This window comes from Pipistrellus kuhlii, unplaced genomic scaffold, assembly GCF_014108245.1.
Source record: "Pipistrellus kuhlii isolate mPipKuh1 unplaced genomic scaffold, mPipKuh1.p scaffold_m20_p_20, whole genome shotgun sequence".
Classification (NCBI taxonomy): Eukaryota; Metazoa; Chordata; class Mammalia; order Chiroptera; family Vespertilionidae; genus Pipistrellus; species Pipistrellus kuhlii.
The window spans coordinates 14,189,182-14,215,382 of NW_023425516.1; the positions used below are offsets into that span (position 1 = coordinate 14,189,182).

The 26,201-nt window shown below is 42.0% G+C and overlaps 1 protein-coding gene across 1 annotated transcript in view; it reads right to left on the bottom strand.

Annotated features, from left to right (window-relative positions):
- The window catches only part of KNTC1 (kinetochore associated 1), a 60,873-nt gene that overhangs the window by 11,559 nt on the left and 23,113 nt on the right, over positions 1-26,201 (bottom strand). Inside the window, exons 28-52 of the mRNA XM_036449008.2 lie at positions 26,018-26,121; positions 25,769-25,868; positions 24,493-24,627; positions 23,833-23,952; positions 22,282-22,354; positions 21,652-21,719; positions 19,634-19,911; positions 18,873-19,045; positions 18,107-18,204; positions 17,037-17,175; positions 16,779-16,835; positions 15,707-15,873; positions 14,514-14,618; positions 13,279-13,407; positions 12,320-12,436; positions 11,111-11,220; positions 9,436-9,643; positions 7,918-8,007; positions 6,344-6,515; positions 6,198-6,256; positions 5,858-6,074; positions 3,550-3,623; positions 3,062-3,272; positions 2,855-2,964; positions 654-700 (exon numbers count right to left, since the gene is read on the bottom strand). Coding sequence (XP_036304901.1) covers positions 654-700; positions 2,855-2,964; positions 3,062-3,272; positions 3,550-3,623; positions 5,858-6,074; positions 6,198-6,256; positions 6,344-6,515; positions 7,918-8,007; positions 9,436-9,643; positions 11,111-11,220; positions 12,320-12,436; positions 13,279-13,407; positions 14,514-14,618; positions 15,707-15,873; positions 16,779-16,835; positions 17,037-17,175; positions 18,107-18,204; positions 18,873-19,045; positions 19,634-19,911; positions 21,652-21,719; positions 22,282-22,354; positions 23,833-23,952; positions 24,493-24,627; positions 25,769-25,868; positions 26,018-26,121 — 3,161 coding nt within the window. The remainder of the gene's footprint in view (positions 1-653; positions 701-2,854; positions 2,965-3,061; positions 3,273-3,549; positions 3,624-5,857; positions 6,075-6,197; positions 6,257-6,343; positions 6,516-7,917; positions 8,008-9,435; positions 9,644-11,110; positions 11,221-12,319; positions 12,437-13,278; positions 13,408-14,513; positions 14,619-15,706; positions 15,874-16,778; positions 16,836-17,036; positions 17,176-18,106; positions 18,205-18,872; positions 19,046-19,633; positions 19,912-21,651; positions 21,720-22,281; positions 22,355-23,832; positions 23,953-24,492; positions 24,628-25,768; positions 25,869-26,017; positions 26,122-26,201) is intronic.

The following is a 26,201-nucleotide window of genomic DNA, read 5'->3' on the forward strand; positions in this document are numbered from 1 at the left end:
GTCCTTCCACGTCCTTGCTCAGATCTCCAGGGCTGATGCACGGCTTCCGGGCTGACCTGACCTACTTCTGGCCTGGACCAGGACCGGCAGAGAGCTGGCGTGGGTGTCACCGCGCCCTCTCCCTCGCCTGAGCCAGGCATCACTGATGGATTACCACATTCTTTCTGATTTCGGCCCAGATAGCCTTCTCCGGAGGGCAAGTCGTGACCAATCAGACTGAGCACCCTGGATGACACCGATGGGCCTTTTCTGGTCTCCGTCTCAGGTTGGAAGGGGAAGAAATCCTGATGGCCCACGTCTGAGCCAACCCAGCTCAGCAGAGGAACAAGACATAAAGGGGCCTTGGGCCACGGCCTCAGCTAATCGCAAGTTTTCCTTTGCCTGAGGTGCAGTCTCTGCCAAAGGTGTTCTAAGAGGCCTCGAATTAGTAGGAACTCGTTGAAGGCTCAGGAATTCTGAATCTTGGCTGCTGCTTATTTATGGCGCTGGAGATCCTTAGACCTGCTCACAGCCATCTATCAAAGAATCGATTCTTCTCAGAGACTGACCCAAGCTCTATCAAGAAAGGATTTTCAAAACTGACCCGACAAATTTACTAGTAAAACTCCGATTGGGAAACAGGATTTAGATAAATATAAGCAAAGAAAGAATACCTTCGTAGTGCTTCATCTTCTTGAAGTTCAAATATTTCTGATGGGTTCTTTGAGAAAGTGAAAAAGAAGAAAAAAAAAGTCAAAACTTAATAAAGTTTATTGAGCTAGATAGAATTATGAAAAATCTATTAGATGAAAAACTCAATATAAAAATTATGTCTACCCTTGGCCGGTTTGGCTCAGTGGAGAGAACGTCGGCATGTGGACTGAAAGGTCCCAGGTTCGATTCCGGTCAAGGGCATGTACCTTGGTTGCGGGCACATCCCCGGTAGGGCATGTGCAGGAGGCAACTGATTGATGATTCTCTCTCACCAATGTTTCTAACTCTCTGTCCCTCTCTCTTCCTCTCTGTAAAAAATCAATAAAATATATTTTAAAAAAAAAAAAAAAAAAAAAAAACTAAAAAAAAAAAAAAAATCCGACATGGGCAAACCCACAATGAGACTTTTTACAAACCAAACTGGCCTGCACCCTTCCAAAAACAGTGTCCATCAGAGTTAATACAGGTTCAAGTGAGAAGTCATGGACACAGACAACAGTGCGATGAAGGCCTGGGGAAGGGATTGACTCTCAACTGAGCCAAACCAGCTAGGGCGAAGGTATCTAAATTAACCTCACTATTAGGGCAAACAGAAATCTGGGCCTCCAATGTCATACCCTGAGAAGGACATAATATCGTTTAGGTAGTACTCTGGCCAAAAACGCATAATCAAATCTTATAATGAGAAAACATGATGCAAATCCAAATTGAGAGGCAGCTTAGAAATTAAGTAAATTCTACTCTTCAAAAATGTCAGTGTCACTAACGACAAGGAAAAGTCATGGAACTGTTCTAGATTAAAAGAGGTTACAGCCGAAACCGGTTTGGCTCAGTAGTAGAGCGTCGGTCTGCGGACTGACGGGTCCCGGGTTCGATTCCGATCAAGGGCATGTACATTGGTTGCGGGCACATCCCTGGTAGGGGGTGTGCAAGAGGCAGCTGGTTGACGTTACTCTCTCATTGACGTTTCTAGCTCTCTATATCTCTTCCTTCCTCTCTGTAAAAAATCAATAAAATATATATTAAAATAAATAAATAAATAAATAAATAAATAAATAAAATAAAATAAAAGAGGTTACAAATGTAACAAATAAATGTTGCACATAACCATGAACTTAATCCTGGTCCTGGGGAGGGTGGAAGGAGGGAATTGCTACAAAGAACATGATTGGGACAATTGGTTAAATTGTAACATCGACTATAGATTCAAGTCTGTTTGTATTTTATCAATATTATGTCAATATTAAGTTATCTGATTTTGATAATTATACTGTGGTTAAGTAAGAGAAAACCTTTGTTCTTAGGAAATATGCTGGTAACTATTAAAGGGTAGAGAGGCATGACGTATGCAATTTACTCTCAAACGGTTCAGAAAAATATTACGAATATATATTATAGGGAGAGTAATGAAGGAAATATGGCAGAATGTTGAACTCGGATGGAACTGGGTGAAGGATAGACAGGAATTGTTTTATACTACTGCAACTTTCCTGTGTGATTGAAATGACTTCAGAATAAAGTAAATCCCATGAATCTGAGTGTAAGAACAGGCCATTTCTTTTATACCTATATCCACCTGGAATCACCAACTGAAAGATAAAATAGTTACCAAACAATATTTAAGCTAAAAGAAAAAGTGACCCAGCCAGTGTGGCCTAATGGTTGAGCATCCACCTATGAACCAGGAGGCAGCTGATCAATGATTCTCATCAATGATTTTAAAAAATATATATTTTATTGATTTTCTTACAGAGAGGAAGGGAGAGAGATAGAGAGCAAGAAATATCGATGAGAGAGAAACATCGACCAGCTGCCTCTTGCACACCCCCTACCGGGGATGTGCCTGCAACCAATGTACATGGCCTTGGCCGGAATCAACCCTGGGACCTTTCAGTGAGCAGACCAAAGCTCTACCGCTGAGCCAAACCAGTTTAGGCAATGATTTTTTTTTTATTTTTTTTTTATCTCTCTCCCTTCCTCTCTGAAATCATTAAAAATACACACATTTTTTTAAAAAAGTAAACAATGTCAAAACTCATCAGATAATAGGAGGTACTAAAGTGAACAAAAGTTTCCTCTTTTGAGATTCTGTGCTCCTAATGAGAAGGTTCTCCCAGTGCGAGACAACAGATGGGAAAGATGCTCTTGAGGACAAACTTACTTCACCAGGTTTCGTGGTTTGGCACAGCCATTTTTTCAGCAACATGTCCCACACTTTTTCTAAATTGATTTCATTGACTTCGGCTATTTCTTTAGCTGCGGCGTGAATATCTAAAACATTCAAGGTGAAGAATTAAAAAAAGGAAAAGCCCACATTCTCAATGCAAGAGAACTGAGAATCAAAACGATAGCTCTGAGCTGTCCTCACCGGGATAGTCTTTGCCAGATGCATTCTGAATTCTGAGGTTGATGCTAGGATGCTCGTACAGACTGACGATGAGATGCGCGGGTTTTCCAATCACTCTCAGGTGCTCTGCCGTGTTCAGCTTGTGGGCTATGAGCACAGCCTCGGTGCCTGACCGCCGGTACTGGATGTGGAGCTTCTTCAGCAAAGCCTCGGCCTTTTCCCGCGTTTCGTCCTTTAAAAAAAATGCCCGCGCGCAGAGAAACGCTTGTTTTCTAAACCTCAAGGGAGACACCGAATACCCTTTCTTTATTCATCATGGGAGGGAGGGCCCTGCCCGAGTCACGTCCTTAAGGATCCAACACAAAGGCCTCGTTTCCTTTTTCCATTTTAGGCATCCAGCCCTGAAAGCCCTGGAAAAGCTCACCAGGGCGGGATGAGGAGGGACGCTAGGGGAGCACAATTTAGATAAAAAAGAAAGAGGAGCCTTCGCTTTTAGAGCTCAGACACACCTGAGGTGGGATATTCTGGAGCCATCTCTCCGTTAAATACAGGCAGAATTTCAAAGAGGACACCTTGAAGGAACCTGGAAAGATAAAGACGAGAGCAGATCTAAATCTTTTCAAAACAATGTATTTTAGTCAAATTAGCAAGTTTTGTGGGGGGTTTTTTTTTAGTTATAAAAATGCATGTTCACGCCAAAACTGGTTTGGCTCAGTGGATAGAGCATCGGTCTGTGGACTGAAAGGTCCCAGGTTCGATTCCGGTCAAGGGCATGTACCTTGGTTGTGGGCACATCCCCAGTAGGGAGTGTGTAAGAGGCAGCTGATCGATAACTGCCTCTCATCGATGTTTCTAACTCTCTATTCCTCTCTCTTCCTCTCTGTAAAAAATCAATAAAATATATATTTTTAAAAATGCATGCTCATAGTCAAGAACAACCTAAACAGGACAGAAAAACACAAACTAGGAAGTAAACCCAGAGGCGCCTTCTTTAGCTTCTATTTGTTTCTGAGTCGTATATTCCTCCAAAGTTTTCCGTGTGTGCGCACACACGTGTTAAGCCAAATGGGATAAGATTACACTCGATACCACTTGCTGATCTCACTTAATATACATCCTGGCCCTTTGCGACAGCATGGATGGAGAGCACTATGCTAAGTGAAATAAGCCAGCCAGAGAAAGACAAGTGCCACATGATCTCACTCATTTCTGGAATCTAATGAACAAAATAAACTAACATGCAAAATAGGAGATAGACTCACTGATAAGAGAACAGATTGACAACTGTTGGGAAAGGAGTGGGGTGTGGGGTTGGGGGATGGAGGGATTGAGTAAAAAAAAGTTTAAAAAAAGAAGAGGAGCCGAAACTGGTTTGGCTCAGTGGATAGAGCGTCAGCCTGCGGGCTGAAAGGTCCCGGGTTCAACTCCGGTCAAGGGCATTTGCCTTGGTTGTAGGCACATCCCCAGTGGGGGGTGTGCAGGGGGCAGCTGATGGAGGTTTCTCTCTCATCGATGTTTCTGGTCTCTCTCTCTCTCTCTCTCTCTCTCTCTCTCTCCTTTCCTCTCTGTAAAAAAATCAATAAAATATATTTTTTTTAAAAAGAAGAGGAAAAACTCACGGGCACAGACAGCAGTGTAGTGACTGTTGGAGAGTGGGGCTAGGGAGAGGTGGAGAAGAGGATGGGAGGGATTAATGGTGATGGAAAGAGTTGACTTGCGGTGGTGAACACACAACACAGAGTACAGACGATGTGACATGGAACCGTTCACGTGAAATTTGTATGATTTTGTTAGCCAGTGTCACCCCAATAAATTCAATAAAAAGGAAAAAAACATATGTATATGTATGTATACATACCTAACATTTGGACATCTTTCCAAATCAACTACATAGCATTCTGTTCTATGAATATGCTCTATTTTTAAAACCACCTTCTGACCAATGAACATTTTTTTTTTAATATATTTTATTGATTTTATACAGAGAGGAAGGGAGAGAGATAGAGAGTTAGAAACATCGATGAGAGAGAGTCATCGATCAGCTGCCTCTTGCACACCCCCTATTGGGGATATGCCCGCAGCCAAGGTACATGCCCTTGACCGGAATCGAATCCGGGACCTTTCAGTCCCCAAGCCGATGCTCTTTCCATTGAGCCAAACCGGTCCCGGCTCCAATGAACATTTTTTTTAAAAGTTTTCTTTTCAACTTTTGTTACAACAAAAAACCATCGCAACGAGTACCTGTGTTTGTGTACCTGCTTGATTAGGTGAGACTAAGGACTCGTTATTGGAAGTATGACTGGATATTAAGCATCAATTTATATACCCACTGTCGAGGGGGAGCCCACATCCACACCCCTGAGCAAGCAGCAAGGAGCCTTCCTTATTGGACTGGGGCCATTTTATTTTTTTATTTATTTAAATATACTTTATTGATTTTTTACAGAGAGGAAGGGAGAGGGATAGAGAGTCAGAAACATCGATGAGAAACATCCATCAGCTGCCTCCTGCACACCTCCCACTGGGGATGTGCCTGCAACCAAGGTACATGCCCTTGACCAGAATCGAACCTGGGACCCCTCAGTCCGCAGACCAATGCTCTATCCACTGAGCCAAACTGGTTAGGGCTTGCCTGGGGCCATTTTAACATTCAGCAGTAAAACAAGCAAAGAGAGAGGGCACATACTTTTCTGAATCATCACATTGCTTCTCTTCAAACTATGAATGTAGGTGTGTTGTTGTTGTTTTTTTTAACTAACATTTCCCAAAGCCACACAGCTGCCCATCCTAAGGGCAGTGACAGGAAGAACCCCCTACCTTCCGGGATATCCTGGGCAAGGCTGAAGGCAATAGCCACAGCCCACTCGGGGTTGACTATCGACAGCAAGTAGGACTCGATGGTCTGCGCGATCTTAGTTATTTCCTTGTTAATCAGTGTTGAGGACTTCGCTTGTGGTGACTTCACTAGTTTTGGCTTCAGTTTTTTTTCAAAGACATGCTTGGCGACAGACACGTACAGAGTGTCCAAAGAAAACTTCAGAGAGGAAAAAAAGAAAAGCTGAAGCTGATGGGTGGAAGAAAGCAGCCTACAACCCTCCCCCCAGGACCCGATGAGCGAAAGGAGAAGGAGGCGTCCTGCAGAGCTGGCGCCTGGTACCTTCATTAACTTGGAAATGAGCAGCAGCGTGGGGAAGGACTCTTCACTGAGCTCCATGGCTGGAAGGGAAGCAAGGGCGGTGTGATTCGCTTAAGAAGAAAACGTTGGCTACTCAGTAAAAGCCGTAAGAAGTGAAAGGAACGTACAGAGAATTTTCCAGAAGTTCTGCGCCGTGCCAAAGAATATCAGGTGGAAAGGCAGTCTGGTTTGGGCGGCTGATGGCAGCGATATCACATGCTCCAACATATACTGGTACTCGAGGTCCACCGGGGGTGAGATCCTTCTGTAGGACTTCAGATGCTTTAGGAGACTCAATGCCTGTGTCACAAAAACATTTTCCTTCGAGATTAAAACAACCCCAAGTGTCTTAAAATCATCTACCTCCTGACTGGCCGGTGTAGCTCAGTGGTTGAGCGTCACCTATGTATGAACTAGGACAGTGGTCGGCAAACTCGTTAGTCAACAGAGGGGCGAGCTGCCTGTGGCTTTCGAGCCGCAGTTTGCTGACCCCTGAACTAGGAGGTCCTGGTTTCATTGTGGGCCTGATCCCAGTGAGGGGCATGCAGGAGGCAGCTGATCAATGATTATCTCTCATTACTGATGTTTCTATCTCTCTCTCTCCCTTTTTCTTCCCCTTTTAAGTTTAAAAAAAAAAAAAATCACCTAACTCTATATCATCATAGATTTCTTTTTTTTTTTCTTTTTAATATATTTTATTGATTTTTTACAGAGAGGAAGGGAGAGAGATAGAGAGCCAGAAACATCGATGAGAGAGAGTCTTCGATCAGCCGCCTCCTGCACACCCCCACCGGGGATATGCCCGCAACCAAGGTACATGCCCCCGACCGGAATCGAACCCAGGACCCTTCAGTCCCCAAGCCGATGCTCTATCCACTGAGCCAAACCGGTTTCGGCTTAGATTTCTGTTTGAGATGGTATTGTTTTCATCCAGATGATGGAAATCTTTTATAGTTTTACCTTTAATGTTTTTCTTCTAAACCATAATCAATATGGTCATGAAAGACATTACACCATGTAAATCCAATGGGACCCTGCTGCTGGTGGGATTTTGGTAAAGGAGAGTGTGGCGGTTCCCTATGCTCTCTTCAGATAGTGTGAGAGCTCTCTCCAAAGCACTGGATTTCATTTTACGTATAGAGGCAGTAGGTCTAACATTAATCCTCCATATCCTTTACTTCTCTTTGGTTTATATCTCATGTTTCTCAGGCTTATATAAATTACCTTTTGAATCAACTCATTTTAATTTTTTAAAACCCAATTTAAAAGGAAGATATAAAAGCTAATATGACCAAAATTCAGAAAAAAAAACTAAGAAGTTACTGAAAGGACAGAAATAGAATGGAGCCCTAGACCTACCTACTAATAGAGAAAAGCTTACTCAAATGGGGGCACCACCTGCCTGGCATACCCCTCGCCATAACAAATAGTTTTGCCTTAATTTTTCCAAATCAGTCTGTTATTGACCTCGTTCTTAGATTTAAATCACTTCACTGCAGCAAAAACTGAATTAAGGTAAGTGATAAAAACATGGGAAGTACAAAAAAACTTTATTTCGGTAACCCTTTTAAAGAAAAGGATCTAGAATAAAAAGTGGACTTTTCAGAAATCTCAAAGGGCTGTCCAGAAAGACATGGGATAACTAATTTGTTAAGGATCGAAACAAAAATAAAAAGATAATTAAAAAATATATTTGTTATACCTGGTTAATATTAATGTTGGTTATTTTTTCATCGGCTTTTTCAATTACCTTCAGGACAACTTCCACCATTTCATAGTCATAGGGATCCAACTATAGAAAAACAAAAATATATCAAAACCTGAGAAGATGGTACCTGGCTGGTAGCTGGTTTTATTCAGTTATGTTCATTTAGTACAGAGACTACAAATACAAAAATCTCAGTGCACAGCAACGGTAAATTAGATTATTCTTCAAAAAACAAACATTTTCTCACTTCTAAAATTAGTTGTTAGTATAAACATATATGCTTTAAAATGTCTCAAAATGCTTTTTTTTAAAAAGCTGGATAAAGCAATGTTGTTTTAATAAAGAAAGAGGTTCTCATAGTCCTAAACCCTAAAAAGATAAACATATTAAAATTTTATAATTTTGGAAGATTGTAAAATTAAAATTCTATTTCTTCCATTTATGATGTGAAAATCAGAATAGGAGGAAACTGACCTTTTCTTGGAAATGACATAACTAAGAGTGTGGCCTCTAAGCAAAATTCTCCAAGGTTTTCAATCCAGCTCTAATCATACACAGACATGAATAATTATCTGGGTGGCATCTATATGTTTATAAAAAGGAAGTATTCTCTTTGTTCTCTGTTTCTACTTACACATCATTAGTGTTTTTCTCTCTTCATTTTTAAAATGCCAACCCAAAGCACATGAATAACACTGAACAAAGTGGGAAGATGATCTCTATGGTACTTAAAAATTTTGAGCAAGTTATATATAATTTTTGGCCGAAGTGCAGGCAAAATATAAAACTGAAGTATTTCTGATAATCTTATTTCTCCTTCCATCTAACTTCATCCCACCACCAAACTGCCTCTTGACTTAAAAATTCCAACTCTCAGATCTCCTAACAAGAAATAACAAAAAGAATTAAACAAGAAGGCAAACATGTATGCGTGAAGATATTCATTTTAACAATTTATAGTAAAAAAAAAAAAAATTTACAAATAATTTAAACATTCATCTATAAAGGCCTGACAAAACACAGATTTCATCCATATTGAGGAATAACAAATCTGTATTTGTCAAAAATGAGATACATGGATATTTACTGACATGTAATAATAATAATAATAATATAGTAAGTGAAAAAAGAGAAGAACGGATAATATATTTAGTGCAAGATAGTCACCAAGCTTTTAACATCTTTATCTATGGGAGTGGGGTTAAAATTTTTCACTTTTTAGGTTTATACCTTTCTCTCTAGTTTTTTAAAGAATATGTGCTATTTATTAAAATCTGAAAAAAAGGGCTGTATCTACTTTTTAAAAAAAGAAAAACTGCTGTATTAAGCTATATTAAAAATCTAAAATCACTTCAAAAGTGAAAGTTTATAAAATAACGCAGGGCTTACATTTCCAATTTATTCCTATATAGCTAATTAATAAAGTGGAGAGGGACTTTTAGAATGACCGATGTGCTCACCCCTGTACCTCCCAGAGGACACACTAAGGCTGTGGTTCATGTCACCCTGTACCTTATGGAGAATCCCGCTGAGACTGATGACCAGGTCTTTGGTGCTGGTCAGTAAGGGCACCATCTCCAGGGCTTTGGCCAGGAGCCGGGCGTGCTGCTGCGTGGCGGAGGCCGAGCTCGCGTCCCCCTGGCTGTGGCTGGCGTTCGTGTTGTGGAGCAGCGTCTCGATGAACAGCTGAAGGGCCGCATCGCAGTTCAGCTGGAAGGTGCTAAGAGAAGCATTCAGTCGCATACCCATCCCCGCACAAATTTCTCGGAAAACTCAAGTCCCTGCTCCTAGCGCTGAAATCTAGCCTTCCTGTGGTCCAGTCTTACAATCAATCAGCTAATCTGTCACCGAAGTTAACTACTGCCTTAAAAAATAAATAAATAAATAAATATCAAAGGTTATTCTTGCTCTTTCGCCGTCTTGGAGCCTGTGGAGGCCTGTTGGCACCAGGACCCCTAAAACGACCAATACGTCTGGAAGGCTGTGGTCCAAGGTCATCTCTGTGGCTATCAGCAGGGTCTCTGGAACCAGAGAGAGCACACAGCTCTTCCTAAAATTGAAGATACTCATGCTCCAGATGAGACTGAAGCCTATCTAGCCAAGAGATATATAAGTTGACGACAATATGCAATAAAAACTGTAAAAATGAAATGAGATGTGTGAAACTGATGATGTGCCAGGAAATAGGCCATTCTATTAGAAACATCCACGATATAAATTACCAATCATCGACTCCTACTCATCACAGTAAATTGTATCTCTAAAGGAACATTTAACATTTAATTTTTTTATTCACTTATTAAACTAATTTTTAAAAATTCTCCCTAAATCCTCCTTTTCACTGATTTAATTGCTCAAAAAAATACTCACAAACTTCCCTGACTGTGGGAGTCATCTGCAGCTCCTATTGAGGATCAGACTCCTGGGCCTTTGCCCAGACCTGCCGGAGAAACACCGAGGGGGGGCGGGGGGGGGGGGGGGGTTCGGGAATCTGTATTTTTATTTTATTTATTTGTTTATTGATTTTTTTAGAGAGAGGAAGGGAGAGGGATAGAGAGCCAGAAACATCGATGAGAGAGAGACATCCAACACCCCCCACTGGGGATGTGCCTGCAGCCAATGTACATGCCCTTGACCGGAATCGAACCTGGGACCTTTCAGTCCGCAGACCGACGCTCTATCCAGAGCCAAACCGGTTTCGGCGGGAATCTGTATTTTTAATCATGTGTCCTAGGCGATGCTTATCGTGAGGGGAGTTTGGGAAAACACTTAAGAAGGTGCTATCTTAAGAAAATTTAATCCTGGATTTATTCAGTTTGAGGATGAGCAAAAAGAAAACACCTTGCCTAGCCGATGTGGCTCAGTGGTTGAGTGTTAACCTATGAACCAGGAAGTCACGGTTTGATTCCCAGTCAGGGTACATGCCCAGGTTTTGGGCTAGATCCCCAGCAGGGGGCGTGCAGGAGACAGCTGATTAATGATTCTCTCCTATCACTGATGTTTCTATCCATCTCTCCCTCTCCTTTCCTCTCTGAAATCAATTGGGGGTGGGGAGGGGGGGGAGAAAGAAACATCAGAGGTCTAGGGACCACAGTAATAATCATCCCTACTACGGTGCTCTCAAGGGCAGGATTGCCACAGTTTGTATGGCTAACAGCCCAAATACCATTCAAGTTTTAAGAGTTACCTGCAATATTCCAGAATGAGGTTTGTGTCCACATCTGTATTCTCCACAAGAGCTTTAATCAGGTCTTTCTTGGTGAGAAAATGTTGCCTGAAAACCGGCTGAAAAGAAATCTAGAAATAAAAAGAGCAAAACAAAAAACTCACTAAATTGAAATGCGTTAGAATGAGGGCACCATTGTGTTGTGCCTTTTTACTATCCTTTTTTTTAAAATATACATTTTATTGATTCTTTACAGGGAGGAAGGAAGAGGGACAGAGAGCTAGAAACATCGATGAGAGAGAAACATCAACCAGCTGCCTCCTGCACACCCTCCACCAGGGATGTGCCCGCAACCAATATACATGCCCTTGACCAGAATCGAATCTGGGACCCCTCAGTCTGCAGACCGACACTCTATCCACTGAGCCAAACCGGCTTCAGCTATCCCTTTTTTTTTATTTTTTTTTTTTATAGAAAAGCATTTTTCTGAGACTCCCTCAACTTGTTTTTTTTTTTTTTTTTGGCACACTGCCCAACTTGATCACTATTTGGAGACTTCAAGTATATTTTGCGGTGGGTCCAAAATCCCTCTCAGTCACACTAACCCTCGCCTCTTCATCACTAAGTTTGGTTGTTAGAATACTACAACCTGTCTTATGATTGCATAGGAATTATACCCCAAAACACAGACCATTTCTGTAGTGGTTACATTCTTGGTAGGTCAACTATTTGCAAATAAAATAAAACAAAACATTTTACATTTATAGTCCAGAAGACAGGATTTTGTTTGTGCTTGCAAAGTAAAAATAAGGACCACTTGCTTTTCCCTAGTCGGAGTTCTTAAAGCTTAGTGCACCTGTACATACATTTTAATATTATCTTAAACCAAGAAAGAGCAGCACAAAAGTATGAGGCTAAAGGCTAGGCCTGAAATAGTATAAATGTCAATTAATGCTAGACATATTCCTATAAATGAGAAAGGTGAACAGAAGAAAATGATGTCAAGTCTCTTTTCATTTCCTTAAAAATATAAAGAAAATGAGACAAAAGGCCTCTATTTCTTTGAAAGCACCAATGAGTGTACTTAATACATATATATACACACACATATAAAACATCCATTACATATATATATTACTCTCCCCAAAGTAAAGACTGAGATCTTGGAAGTTTTCTAAGTGGGTAGACATTAGAATGGATGGAATTTTCGGTGCCACAGAGAACACTTACACTAAGTTTGCCAAGGCGAATACCCCACTGGGCGTCAGTACTGAGTTCACGGAATCTGAGCTCCATTTCTGTTTCATGATAGAGACTGGCCAGCTGAGAGCCCACCAGAGATATTGCCTAAGAAATGAAAACAATTAAAATTCAACTGCACACAGAGTATGTTCCAACACCATTTAGATGAAAACCAACAATAAAAATCAAAACCTTTCTTTGAGCTAATATGTGACATGCTATATATTGCTCTGTACACAGTCAATGCTTATACAACATTCAGGTCATTCAGCTTTTGGCAGGATGCCATAAATTTAGCCTGGCTTTCCTTCATAAGAAAAGACCAAATTTTAGTTATCCTGCAAAAGCAACTTCCCCTCCCCCAGGGCAAAATTTAAAACACAAACATCAAAAAGGAATTTTGCATCGATTAAACTTTGTCCTACAAAAAAGAACAAGGTCATAGCTCAAAGGATTCAAATACACTAGAGCAAGCATAAGAAATGAGGTCTGTGGCTGAGTACAGATTTTAAGAAATAAAACATTGTAATTCTTTTGGTTGAGCAATGCTTAGGACCTGTATACATTCACCAAAGTGCCACTAGTCAAGCAAAAGCTGGCAGAAACCAAGTGAGTTAATATGACATTCCTTCTATGAAATCTGAAGATCTGAAAAGTCAACTTCCTTTTCCCCCCTAAATCTTCAATATTTTTTTGAAGTATATTTTTATTGATTTCAGAGATGAAGAAAGAGGGAGAGAGAGAAGCATCAATGAAGAGAGAGAATCAATTGGCTGCCTCCTGCATGCCCACCCTGGAGATTGAGCCCACAAACCAGGCATGTGCCCTAATTGGGAATCGAATCATGACCTTCTGGTTCATAGACGGATGCCCAATCAATGAGCTATGTCGGCTGGGCTAAATCTTCAATATTTTAAGTATTAATGGTGTGCGCTCCCAGGTCATACCAAAATTTTGTCGTAATTCTGCCATGCTTTATCGATGAGCTTCCAGAGGTTTTCAAACACTTCTTTTTGGGGTAAGAGAGTGCAGTAACTCAATGCCAAGTCAAGATCCACCAGGCGACAATTGAATACCTATGGGAAGAAAGCACCCAGAGACACAAATTCTTTACAATCAAAAGAGAAAATGGGCTCTAAAAGCTTGTCACTAAATTTAATTACAGACCCTATTAAACAAGTGTTTCACACAAGGTTAGTTCTTGTAACACAGTTCCAACTTGTTTGTTTAGTTGTAATGTCCTTTATCAATATTATAAGTTTAAGAAAAGCAACTAAAAGAATTGTGGTCCAGCACTGGCCAGCTTTGGCTCAGGGAATAGAGCATTGGCCTGCGGACTAAAGGGTCCAGGGTTTGATTCTGGTCAAGGGCATGAACCTCTGTTGCAGGCTCAATCCCTGGCCCTGATCACATGAGGCAACCAAATTGATGTGTCTCTCTCCCATCGATGTTTCTCTGTCTCTTTCCCTCCCTTCCACTCTTTTTAAAAATCAATAGAAAAATATCCTTGGGTGAGGATTAACAAACAAAAGACAAAAAAGATTGTGTTCTTTATGGCACAATAACCTTAGCTTTTCTATTGAATTACTATCTCATCACTTTCTTCAAATCCCTTTCCCCTCTTCACTCTTTTTAAAAAACATATACATTTTCATTGATTTCAGAGGAGGAGAATGGGAGAAAGAGAGAAAAACATCAATGATGAGAGAGAATCATTGATGCGCTGCCTGCTGCACGCCCCACACTGGCATTGAGCTTACAACATGGGCATGTGCCCTGACCCGGAATCAAACTGTGACCTCAACCACTGAGCCATGTGGGCTGGGTTCCCTCTTCACTCCTTTTTTCTTTTCTTTTTTTTTTAAATATATTTTTATTGATTTTACACAGAGAGGAAGAGAGAGGGATAGAGAGTTAGAAACATCGATGAGAGAGAAACATCGACCAGCTGCCTCTTGCACACCCCCCACTGGGGATGTGCTCGCAACCAAGGTACATGCCCTTGACCGGAATCGAACCCGGGACCCTTCAGTCCACAGTCCGACGCTCTATCCACTGAGCCAAACCGGTTTCGGCTCCCTCTTCACTCTTCTGAGACATCAGAAGCAATCAGAACAGAGGGGGGACAAAACAAAACAAAACACATCCAATACAAAACAGCTTACCAAGAACAGATACTCACTTTGTGCAGCAGTGTTGTAGCATTCCCCCTGACAAACGTAACGGCTTTCTCTTTCAGTGCCACCATAACTTTCCTTGAGTTAACTAACATGGCCTCTCCAAACAGCTTTTAGAAAAGAACAAGAAACTTGTTAGGTTCACTTCTATGCATCATTGTGAAAACTTCCATCAATATATGCAAAAAAGCATGAGCAATTAATCTATAATGACAGAAAGCTGGGGCCGGGGAGAACTGACTGGGGAAGAGCAAAAAGGAACCTTTTCAAATATCTAGATTTTCATCATTTGTTTGTTTATTTAAAATATATTTTTATTGATTTCAGAGCAGAAGGGAGTGGGGAGAGAGAAATATCAGTGATGAGAGAGGATCATTCATGGGCTGCCTCTTACACCCCCCCAACAGGGGACAGTTGGGCATGTGCCCTGACAGAGAATTGAACTGTGACCTCCTGGTTCATAGGTCAACACTTCACCACTGACCCACACTGGCAGACCTCAAATACCTAGATTTTTAAATCAGCCTATACCTTTGAGTCTGTATCTTGATTGCGGTGTTGTTGACAAGGTGAATAAATTGATTGACAAACTTCAAACATGTGCATTTTAATTTTGAAAGCTAGGCTTCATTGAAGTTCATTTTTAAAAAATTGTTACTTAATAAATAGCAACAGAGAAGTAGCAGCAATGATCCCAATCCCGAGATCAGCTTCAAAGGCAAGTTACGAACAGGCAGTTTGTCTTCCAGAATCTGTTCACGGATGCTGCCAGGTAGTAAGTATAATTTGGGCCACAGCAGAACAAGCAGCTGACAGAGAGTTTTGGCCTCATCTGACCCCTGGCCTCAGAGGTTCCTCATTTGGAAAACGGAGAGTCTTGGGTTGTTGCAAAGATTGAATATGAAATGCGTGGGAGGCTATTGGATGCTTCAATGTTTCTGGATCTTTTTTGTTGATCAGTTTATTATATTCATTAAATTCTTCATAAAAGTGAGATCATATGAAAAAAAAAAAAAAGAAATGCGTGGGAGGAAATGAACACCACCTGAATCTTAGGAACACTCAACAAACGTTTCTTAAATAGGACGAACTATTGATTTCCTTGTTATAGAGCCAAATAGGAAAATGTGGACCCCAAACGCCTGTTTGGCAGGGTTTCTGTGTCAGTATGCACCCAGTGTTTGTTCTCGAACTATACCTTTTCACTCAAACTGGCATCCATGAAGTTTGACACAGAGTACTGAAGACAGGTGCCAAATGAAAGCACGACGAATCTCAGGGCCAGCTCCCACTGGCTCGACTCCTGCAGGCTCTGAAGCAGGGCGGAGATGGAGTTTATGCAAGGTAAAAAAGTCAGGCTGAATCCTGTGAAATGACAAACGCATTTTAATATTTAGGTATTTCTGAACAAACTAGATCATATTATTAGCAATTGTTTTGAGGGACAGAATTACTTTTTCATTGCAGATAATGGTCTTCAAGTTAGTAAATGAGTCAACAATGCGGGTTGATTTAAGCCAGAAAATCCTGATGTCCGCTAGATAATGAGGTATGGTGATTGTGACCTGCCTATTTTGAGATGCTTAAATCATTCCCTGAGGAAACCATTTCTCCACTTGGAAGACCAAATTTTATGAACAGCCTCAAAAGTTAAGGCTATAAAACCTAGTCACATAGTTTTCTGACCCTTTCAAAGAATAACAATGTAACAATAATCCTATATAACAAAAGGGAAATATGCAAATTGACCCTAATGGTGGAACTGCTTGACCAATCATTGAGATGCACTGACCACCTCTTGGGCCCTTTCCCTGGCCAGCAGGCTCCCACCACCCGATGACAAACAAGGAACCAGGAGTGGGTGGCAGAGGAAGCAGGCAGTGCCAGGCCAAGGCCCCCGCCCTGCCAGTCACCCAACACACAGAGGGCGACCCACTACAGAGTCCAGAGTCGGGGCCAGCGAGCAGGTGGGAACAGCCAACCTCTTGGTCTCTCCCCTGGCCAGCAGGCTCCAATTGCCCAATGGCGGACCGGGAACTAGGGGTGGGTGGCAGCAGGGGGCAGGGCCAGCTCAGGGCAAGGTGACCCTGAGTGCAGGCCAGGCCTAGGAACCGTACCCTCGCATGCATTTTGTGCGCTGGGCCTCTAGTAAATAAGTAACTATATCAAGAACATTAAGTCAGAGTCATATTCAGGATTTTAAGGAATTTCTACATTGGCATAGTTACAAAATCACCATACAAAGGCCGTGCATTTCTGATGTCAAATACCTTCACTAACGGAGCAGTATGGTAAACTCGTAGAATCCAGGGGATGTCTCTTGCTTTCTACAAAAGAGAATAAATTACACTCAGTAATTCTCTCGTGGAGCACACATGCACATCACAGAGACATCCTTTTGCTCTGCATGATGCCAATGAGGTTCATCTACGTTCCTATGTTGTAGTTCTGATTCCAAACCTCTATAGTTTACACTCCTGTCGATAAAGCAGAGACACACTGACGATAAGGCCACAAGGAGGATTTACCAGCTAGAGGGACCAGTGATGAAATCAGCTCGTAAATCACAGGGAGCACCATCTGCGACTCGAGAACGATTCCATCCTCACTGAAGAAGTCGCCGTAGGACCACTCTTCATAGGGGTCTTTGTGTGTTCCAAAGGAAGTCTGAAGACCAAATCGCAGAGAAAGATTCTCGTAAGGAAACTCTAAAACACACAACACTATCCTCACCGAGCAGAATCCAAAATCAGGAATATTAGAGTCAAATGCAGTTTGATGGTCAAATACAACTACATAGCCTGTGCTTTCTGGTCGATGGCTTTTAACATTTTATTTTACTAGCTATTTAAAATATATCTTTTTACTGATTTCAGAGAGAAAGGGAGGAGAGAAATAGGAACATCAATGATGAGAATCACTGATCAGCTGCTTCCTGCATGCCCCACACTGGGGATTTGACCTGCAACCCGAGCACATACCCTGACTGGGAATTGAACGGTGACCTCCTGGTTCATAGGTTGATGCTCAATCACTGAGCCACACTGGCCAGATTAACAATGCCATTTTATGTTATGTTATTTATTTTATTTTAAAATCCTCACCTGACGATATTTTTCCAATGATTTTCAGAGAGTGGAAAAGAGGAAAGACAGAGAGAAATATCGGTGTGAGAGAAACACATTGATTGGTTACTTCCTGCACATGCCTGACCAGGGCCCAGGCCAAATGGAAGCCTGCAACTGAGGTATGTGCCCTTGACCTGGTAATGAACCGAGGACCTTTTGGTCTGCAGGCTGACGCGCTATCCACTGAGCCAAACCGGCTAGGGCAACAATGCCATTTTAAATTAAACTGTTAGCCTAGGATAAGGACAATGCTCAGAGGTGCCTTGCTCGAGGCCCAATATTTCCTAAGACTGTGCAAATTAGAGGCAATAAATGTGACTGGAAAAGAAGTGGCTTCATGCCCACTGGTGCAGAATAAGAAAGTACAAGAGGTAAGTCGGTATTTGTGTAGACTCTGCATGTGGCTTAAAAGTGGTGCGTATGGAGTGGCAGAGCTTTTGCTTAAGGAAAAAAATTCAAAAGCAATTCACTTTCATTAGGACTCCCCCGTCGTCCATCTGGCACTGTCTGGAAAGCTCTACTGCCATGAGAGTATATTTACATAGTTCCAGAGCATCCAGGAGGAAATCTGAAAGACAATCAATAAGCATCATTCAGCTAACGGTTAACTTAATTTAGAATCCTGACAACCTTCTAATAATCACGATTCAACATTCTAAGGAGGGCCACAAGGCAGAGAGGTTTCCACATAGTAACCCTGAGCAATGCAAGTCCAAGGTTTTCTTGAGCTTGGCTGGAAGGAAAGACCAGGTATGGGGGTGGGGCAAGGAATCTCACAGTCCTACGGAAGTGAACATCATCACGGTCCGAAATGACATCGTTGCTGTTTGGTAACATTTTAATATATTTTTATTGATTTTTCACAGAGAGGAAGAGAGAGGGATAGAGAGTTAGAAACATCGATGAGGGAGAATCATCGATCAGCTGTCTCTTGCACACCTCCTACTGGGGATGTACCCGCAACCAAGGTGCATGCCCTTGACCGAAATTGAACCCGGGACCCTTGAGTCCCCAAGCTGACGCTCTATCCACTGAGCCAAACCGGTCCCGGCCTGTTTGGTAACATTTTAATAATCCCCGCAGAGAGTGGGTCATGCTCATCCCTTTGTAAAATGGAGATACAGCCGACCTCCTCTCTCGTGACGGCAACATCCCCTGGTAAAGGGGCGGCATTCGGGAGCTAAGTGTGACGGGATCCACAGAGGATCAAACTCTGTGCAGGACAAATCTTGTCACCTGGGCTGCAGGTGGTGGCAGCTTGGCACGCGAGGTCATGGATTTCGGAGGGAAGGCTCAGCCCCGCGGGTGCCGTCATCGGAACGTCGTTCGCCAACATCTGACAGAGCCTCTGGCACGTCAGGAACAGCAGGCTCCCGGTGTCCGCGTTGCAGTGATACCGAAACAAGTCCCTTCGGAAGGAAGGAAGAGTTGGAAGTTAGAACACTCTCATTGAAGGTAGATGCCCTTGTCTTTCTTGGACCAATATACAACCACCCCCAACTTTTAAAATGACTTCATGGTCTCTAGTTCGTCTTGTTTTTCAACTTGTTTAGGATGCTGTGAACGGTTGGGTGCAAGGTGATCTACACACAATGGTTAGGTTACCTAACTATGCAGTACTAGTCAGTTGTCTTCTGGGTTACCACCTTCGGACCCAGAAGCCCAGAATAGGCCCACAGGGTGAGAAACCGGTTTGGCTCAGTGGATAGAGCTTCCGCCTGCGGACTGAAAGGTCCCGGGTTCGATTCCGGTCAGGGGCACATCCCCAGCGAGGGGGGTGCAGGGGCAGCTGGTCGATGATTCTCTCTCATTGATGTTTCTAACTCTCTATCCCTCTCTCTTTTTCTCTGTAAAAAAATCAATAAAATATATTTTTTTTTAAAAGAATCACAGTGCTGGAAAAGGGAAGTATCACTGGCCCTACCCTCACAGCCAAAGCAGTAAACAAAGCAAATGCTCCCCCGGAGGGGCTGTGGGGAGCGGAGAGCCAGACGCACCTGCACTTGTTCAGCGCCGTTCCCACCTTCCCATCGCTCAGGGCCCGCAGGACCAGCTCCGCCTCCAGCTCTGGCTCGGAGACCCGCAGGGCCAGCGCCTGTCGGTGCAGCTTGGACTCGGTGCTCAGGCCCTTCTTGGCGGCCGCCGGCTCCGCGGTGCCCCTGGGTTTGTGCTGCGCCTGCGCCACTTCCTGAGCTCTGATGTACTGGTCACGGAGCTCGGCTACCAGGGCATGATTGCTGTAATCTTCAAAAGCAAGAAAGACCTCAAAGTTCTCCTGCCGCAAGGAAAGCAAGACAGAGCCCCGAGACTGTTTAGTTCGTCCGCTGTAAAAAGCACCGGGATGTCTCCAACCTCTCTCTCCCCGCTCCCTCGGAGACTACTCTGCAAACGCAGGATTTAAGACCGCATAGACTGTCTAAGCGCTACGCTGTACACCTGAAACGAGTGCAATATTGGATGTCAACTGCAATAAAAAAAACTTTTAAAGGTAAAACAAAACACAACCATAGTTCAAGTTATGAAAGTAACAACGTCATGACAAGTTCAGGAAATAGGGGAACATCGCTTGATCCCAGGTGTTCTCATCTCATCCTCAGCACTGCGGACAGACGTTTGGGCCAGAACCGTGGGGAGCCCTGACTAGAGGAGGGAGGGAGAGGTACTCGATTTGGGTGATTCTACTCTGGAGGCTGAAGGAACCCAGCTTTGCTCTTCTCTATCCTGACTCCTGGCTGGCTGCTGGCTTCAGACCAAGAATGGGTTTTTCTGACCCAGTACATCTATGCTGCGGGAGGCCAGGTGAAGACACCACCGGTTTGGCTCAGCAGATGGAGCATCGGCCTACAGACTGAAAGGTCCCAGGTTCGATTCTGGTCAAGAGCATGTACCTTGGTTGCAGGCATATCCCCAGTGGGAGGTGTTGCAGGAGGCAGCTGATCGATGTTTCTCTCTCATCGATGTTTCTAACTCTCTATCCTTCTCCCTTCCTCTCTGTAAAAAGTCAATAAAATACATTTTTTTTAAAAGTTTAAGAACACAAAGAAGTTAATTTCTGCTGACTCCCCAGGTGCTTTCCATGGAGACACCTGCTGTCTAACACAGTAGGCCTCAAACTTCTTGGTGCAGTACCCCTGGACACTCTGAGGACCCCCAAGAAGTTTGCTTATGGGATATCTATCAATATTTACCATATTAGAAATTGAACAGAAATTTTTAAAACAAAAGGGGCTATAAAAGTGCCTTCAGAGTGATGACATTATCACTTCATAAAGTCTGTGAGCAAAAAAACCCTAAACAATTCCTTACTATTGCTGTCAATGCAGTTTTTATCTCATGGCGCCCGCCCCTCCTCCCCCCCCCCCGGAGAGGGCTTCAGGGTCCCTAGGGTTCCATGGGCTGTACTTTGAGAGTTAAACCTGCCAGCACTAGTTTAAAGTTTTCACAAAGAGATCCCCTTTTGATAAAACTTTCCTTCTATTTGGTAAAACTTATCCCTTAACTTTGAAAGTCCTTTTATTTATACAATCTTTTATATTAGGAAGGCCCTGGAACCAAAATAACATTAATTATTTTCAAATCTCAAATCTCAAGACAGTTAATCAATTCAAAGATAACAAATATTAATTTTTAAGAAAAGTTGTCTAAAATAAAAATATATAGAAAAAATATCTAAGGCCGAAGCCAGTTTTGCTCAGTGGATAGAGCATCAGCCTGCGGACTAAAAGGTCCCAGGTTCGATTCTGGTCAAGGGCATGTACCTTGGTTGCGGGCGCATCCCCAGTAGGGGGTATGCAAGAGGCAGCTGATCGATGATTCTCTATCATCAATGTTTCTAACTCTCTATCTCTTCCTCTCTGTAAAAAATCAATAAAATATATTTAAAAAAATATTTAAGACACTATGAAAGAGTAAATAGTATTCCAGTCTCTGAAGGCCTGTGCAGAAAACTTTAAGGACAGTTTCAAAGGCACTGATTAGTCCAGTAATAATGTTCAATACAGCTTAATACCTTTACCTGTAAGCTGGCAACAGTTTTAAATAGATTCAACATGTCTTCACACTCATCCTTCTTCTGCGGATTGTCTGTAATTAAAATTTTTAGTTATAGCAGACATCCAATTTCCCACATTATCAGAACTTATAAAAGCCAAAATTTTAATTAGCTAGGTCTATTGAGATGCTGATTTAAGACAACTGAAGTTCAAAAAGAAATCTAATTCTTCTTTCGGAAGGTACAAAAGAGAAATTTATAGGTTACAAGAGAACTGGCAATTTTTCTGAAATAAATTGTAGCTCTTTTTTCTGCCCAAGAGAGTTACTTTGTTAATCATTTTATTTAAGTTCAAAGTTAAATAGTCCCCCCCATCATAACCAAATTATAAGAAATATGAATAAAAAGTGCAAGGCACCGAAGAAATCTAATCTAGAGTGAAATAGCTTACTGAACTATAAACAAATGAAAAGTTGACTTTAGATGCATCTATTCTTATGCTACAAATCAATAGAATAAGGCGAAGAAGACTTTTCACGAAGAAAAGTGGTCACAAAAGCCATCAGAGCCAGGATAAGATCGGCGCTGACGCTCCCTTCTGAAAAGGATAAACTTTAGAACAAGGCCAAGGTGAGGGACAGAGGTAGATGTTACCTTTCTGAATGTCACACAGTACTTTAAGAATGTCTACTGATGTCTTCACTACAGACATTCTCCAGGCCTTGTCCTGAAAAGAAAGATGCAAAATGAAATCTACTTCCTTATTTGCCACTTTGGTAGTACACACATAACATACACATGGAAACTATGGGATCAGAAAAAACAGAAGCCAAGACCGGTTCGGCTCAATGGATAGAGCGACGGCTTGGTGACTGAAAGGTCCCAGGTTCGATTCCGGTCAAGGGCATGTACCTTGGTTGCTGGCATATCCCCAGTAGGGGGTGTGCAAGAGGCAGCTGATCGATGTCTATCTCTCATCGATGTTTCTAACTCTCTCTCTCTCTCCCTTCCTCTCTGTACAAAATCAATAAAATATATTAAAAAAGAAAGAAAGAAAGAAAGAAAGAAAGAAAGGAAGAAAGAAGAAAAAGTAAAAAAATTGCTGGAAAGTCCCTCTCAGGAGCACTCCCAGTGCATTTCCAAATTTCAGGTCTCACTCCCCTTCTGCTTCCCTTCCCCCCCCCAACCACACACCCCCTCTATGAATTACCTTTGCTGTTCCCTCTCCTAAACTCAAAGGCTTCTCTGATGTGTTTCCTGAGCCTACTCAGTCCAACTGGCTTATTTCTACTACCTTTGTAACTTTCTAAATAAACTTTCTCTTATAATTTAAAAAAAAAAAAAAATTTGCTGAAAAACTGAGAGTTCTGTTACTGGGAGCTGGGGAACCAAGAAATATCACCCCCTCCCTCCCAAAAAAAAACCCCCACACCTCATTTCCCTAAAAGTAAAAAAATTACGTGAACTGCTGAGTCAGGTTAGGAGGTTCAATCTCTAATGGTTTAAAAAACTCAGCTACCCTGGGTAAATTAGGAATTTGGTTCCTTATCTCTATAAAGAAGTGAACTGGCTCTCTTGAAACAGTTTCTAAGTTTCAATCTTCTAAGGTAATTTATATTTATGCTGTTTCTGTGGCTGACATTTGATAGTATTGACTATGTCCCACACAATGAGGAAAATTGTTTATACTGCAAGGCAGATGGGAAACTCCCATGTACAACAAAGACTTCAATTAATCCTAATTCATCTAGTGTGGGCTCAAGCCAAAGCTCCAAAGCAGCCCTATGTGGCTTTTCTCTTTACTTTTTTAAAATTTTTAATGTTTTTGAATTTATACCAACTTAACTTTTTATTATTGAAATGGCTTATTATTATTTTTTAAATTTTTATTTACTTTTGAGAGAGAGAGAGAAACATCAATCGCTGCCTCCTGCACGCCCTCTACTGGGGATTGAGCCCACAACCTGGGAATAGGCCCTGATCTGGAATCCAACTGGTGACCTCTGGGCTCATAGGTTGATGCTCACCCACTGAGCAACACCGGCCAGCTGGCTTTTTCTTCTATATAGTGCACTGACACAGGAATTTTTATATTAGGCCATTCTAGCAGTGGGAAGAACAGATACTCACATGTGTACTTATACCCTACTGCTTCCTCTCCATAAATATTGGATTTATCTACATTTTATTCAGTGAAAACCTCACCTCTTTAGAACCATCTGGTTCTTCTTGCATTGCCAATCGTGCCCATATAACGACTCTTTCTGCAGTCTTCTTAGCTTCCTCTGGAGGCAGAGACCTCAGCAACAGGACACAGTCCTCACCCTGTAAGAAGTGTTTGAAGGAAGAAAAAACAGCTGACACCTTTGTGCAAAAAAAAACACCAAACAGTTGGGACTTCTCATATTCTATTTAAAGATAAAGAGATATTTTGAATACTAGATTATGATAAGATTAAAAATATGAACATTCTGTTGATGATAGCAAACAAAGAAATTAAATTAAAATACCAATCTTTGTACTTTGTAATTCTACGCTTATTATAGAAAAAAAAGACACTTCTGAATAAAAATAAAAAGCCCATATCTTATTCTGGCATCAAAGGGTACCACAGAAAATGTTAAGACATGAATCTGAGTTTTGTTAAGTAGTAAAGAGTGTGAAAACCCATTAGCTATTCACAAAACACTTTACAGGACCTACAGATATGGAAAAGCTGGTCAACCTAACAGTCAATGTTTTTTTAATCTTGGTATAACTTTATCTTGTGCTAATCTATGTAGATAAGGCGGTTGTTCTGAATTTTTCATGGTTTCGCTCACAAAGTAACCATCGGAAAGAAAGGACACTGTAAGACTTCCGTACCTGGTCCCGATCGATCAGGTCTATCGTCCTCAGGCTGTAGATCTCATCAGGAGGCAGCATGTATGCCTGGGCCACCTTCAGAGCATCGTCTAAGGAGGTTGGGACATCTTGTTTGAGAATGTATCTGACCACCCTCTGAAATAGACACAATGTGTACATTCATTTCTTTGTTATAAAATCTCCCAGAGAACCCAAAACTCATCCGTTCAAAAGGTAAAGTATTCATTAAAATAAGGCCGTGCCCTAACCGGTTTGGCTCAGTGGACAGAACTAAAGGGTCTCGGGTTTGATTCTGGACAAGGGCAGGGTTGAGGGATCATCCCCATTGGGGGGACGTGCGGGAGGCAGCTGATCGGTTTCTCTTTCATTGATGTTTCTAGCTTTCTATCCCTCTCCCTTCCTCTCTGTAAAATCAATATATTTAAATAATAAAAATTCAGAAAATAAATTAAAATAAGGCAGCAAGCTAAAACTGGTTTGGCTCTGAGGATAGAGCGTCGGCCTGCAGACTGAAAAGTCCCAGGTTCGATTCTGGTCAAGGGCATGTACTTGGTTGTGGGCACATCCCCAGTGGGGGGTGTGCAAGAGGCAGCCGATCGATGATTCTCTCTCATCGATGTTTCTAACTCTCTATCCCTCTCTCTTCCTCTCTATAAAAAATCAATAAAATATATTAAAAAAATAAAATAAGGCAGCAAAAAACTAAGCTGTGTGAATCATTAAAAAATAATTTACATTCTGTCTTTTATGACAGTCCTGCCCAACACCCTCTCCCCTAACTTTATTGGGCTATAAATGAAAAATCAAACATACTATATATTTAAGGTATACAATGTGATGATTTGATATATTAATTTAGTAGTGTTTTTTAAAAATACAATATGTCTTGATTTTTTTACAGAGAGGAAGGAAGAGGGATAGAGAGCTAGAAACATCGATGAGAGAGAGACATCGACCAGCTGCCTCCTGAACACGCCCTACCAGGGATGTGCCCACAACCCAGGTACATGCCCTTGACCGGAATCGAACCCGGGACCTTTCAGTCTGCAGTCCGACGCTCTATCCACTGAGCCAAACCGGTTTTGGCCATTAAGTTTCTTAATTTACCATCCATTGTTCTCTCTACTCTAATAAACAATTAAGTGCCCTATCAACGTTCTGACAAAAGGAAGTTAGTGGAGAACTTAACTCTTATTACCTTGAAAGACCTGAAATTCTCGTTCAATTTCCCAGATTGCCCTAGAAATGGGGCCCAAAGACTCTCTATTGTACTTACCATTATTTCCTTGTTTAAGAGGTTCACCTCCCTTATTCCGTAGCCTCGTAGAAGCTTTTTCATTTCCATTAGTTTGTAACTCTCCTGTAACAACTTGACCCTAAATGTAAATGTATCGGTGTTAACGTGGATTATCTTCTTTTATGAAATGCCGGGGGACAGGGAAGGGGCAGAACACCAGAAACGACTGTCAACTCAACACACGAGGCTTATCCAACACCAACGAAGTGGTCGGGGCTTTGGTCTTACTTGGGGTGGTCCATCTCCAAGTGCCTTTTCACCAGCTGCTCCACCGCCGCATTCCAGGGAACCACGGCCGCGTACATCATCTTAAGCACCGCGTCGAATATGAGCTACAGAGACGCACACGGGCCAGTGAGCAGCCTGGGAGGTCATGCAAATGCATGACATTGCCTAATCTACCACAGAGGTC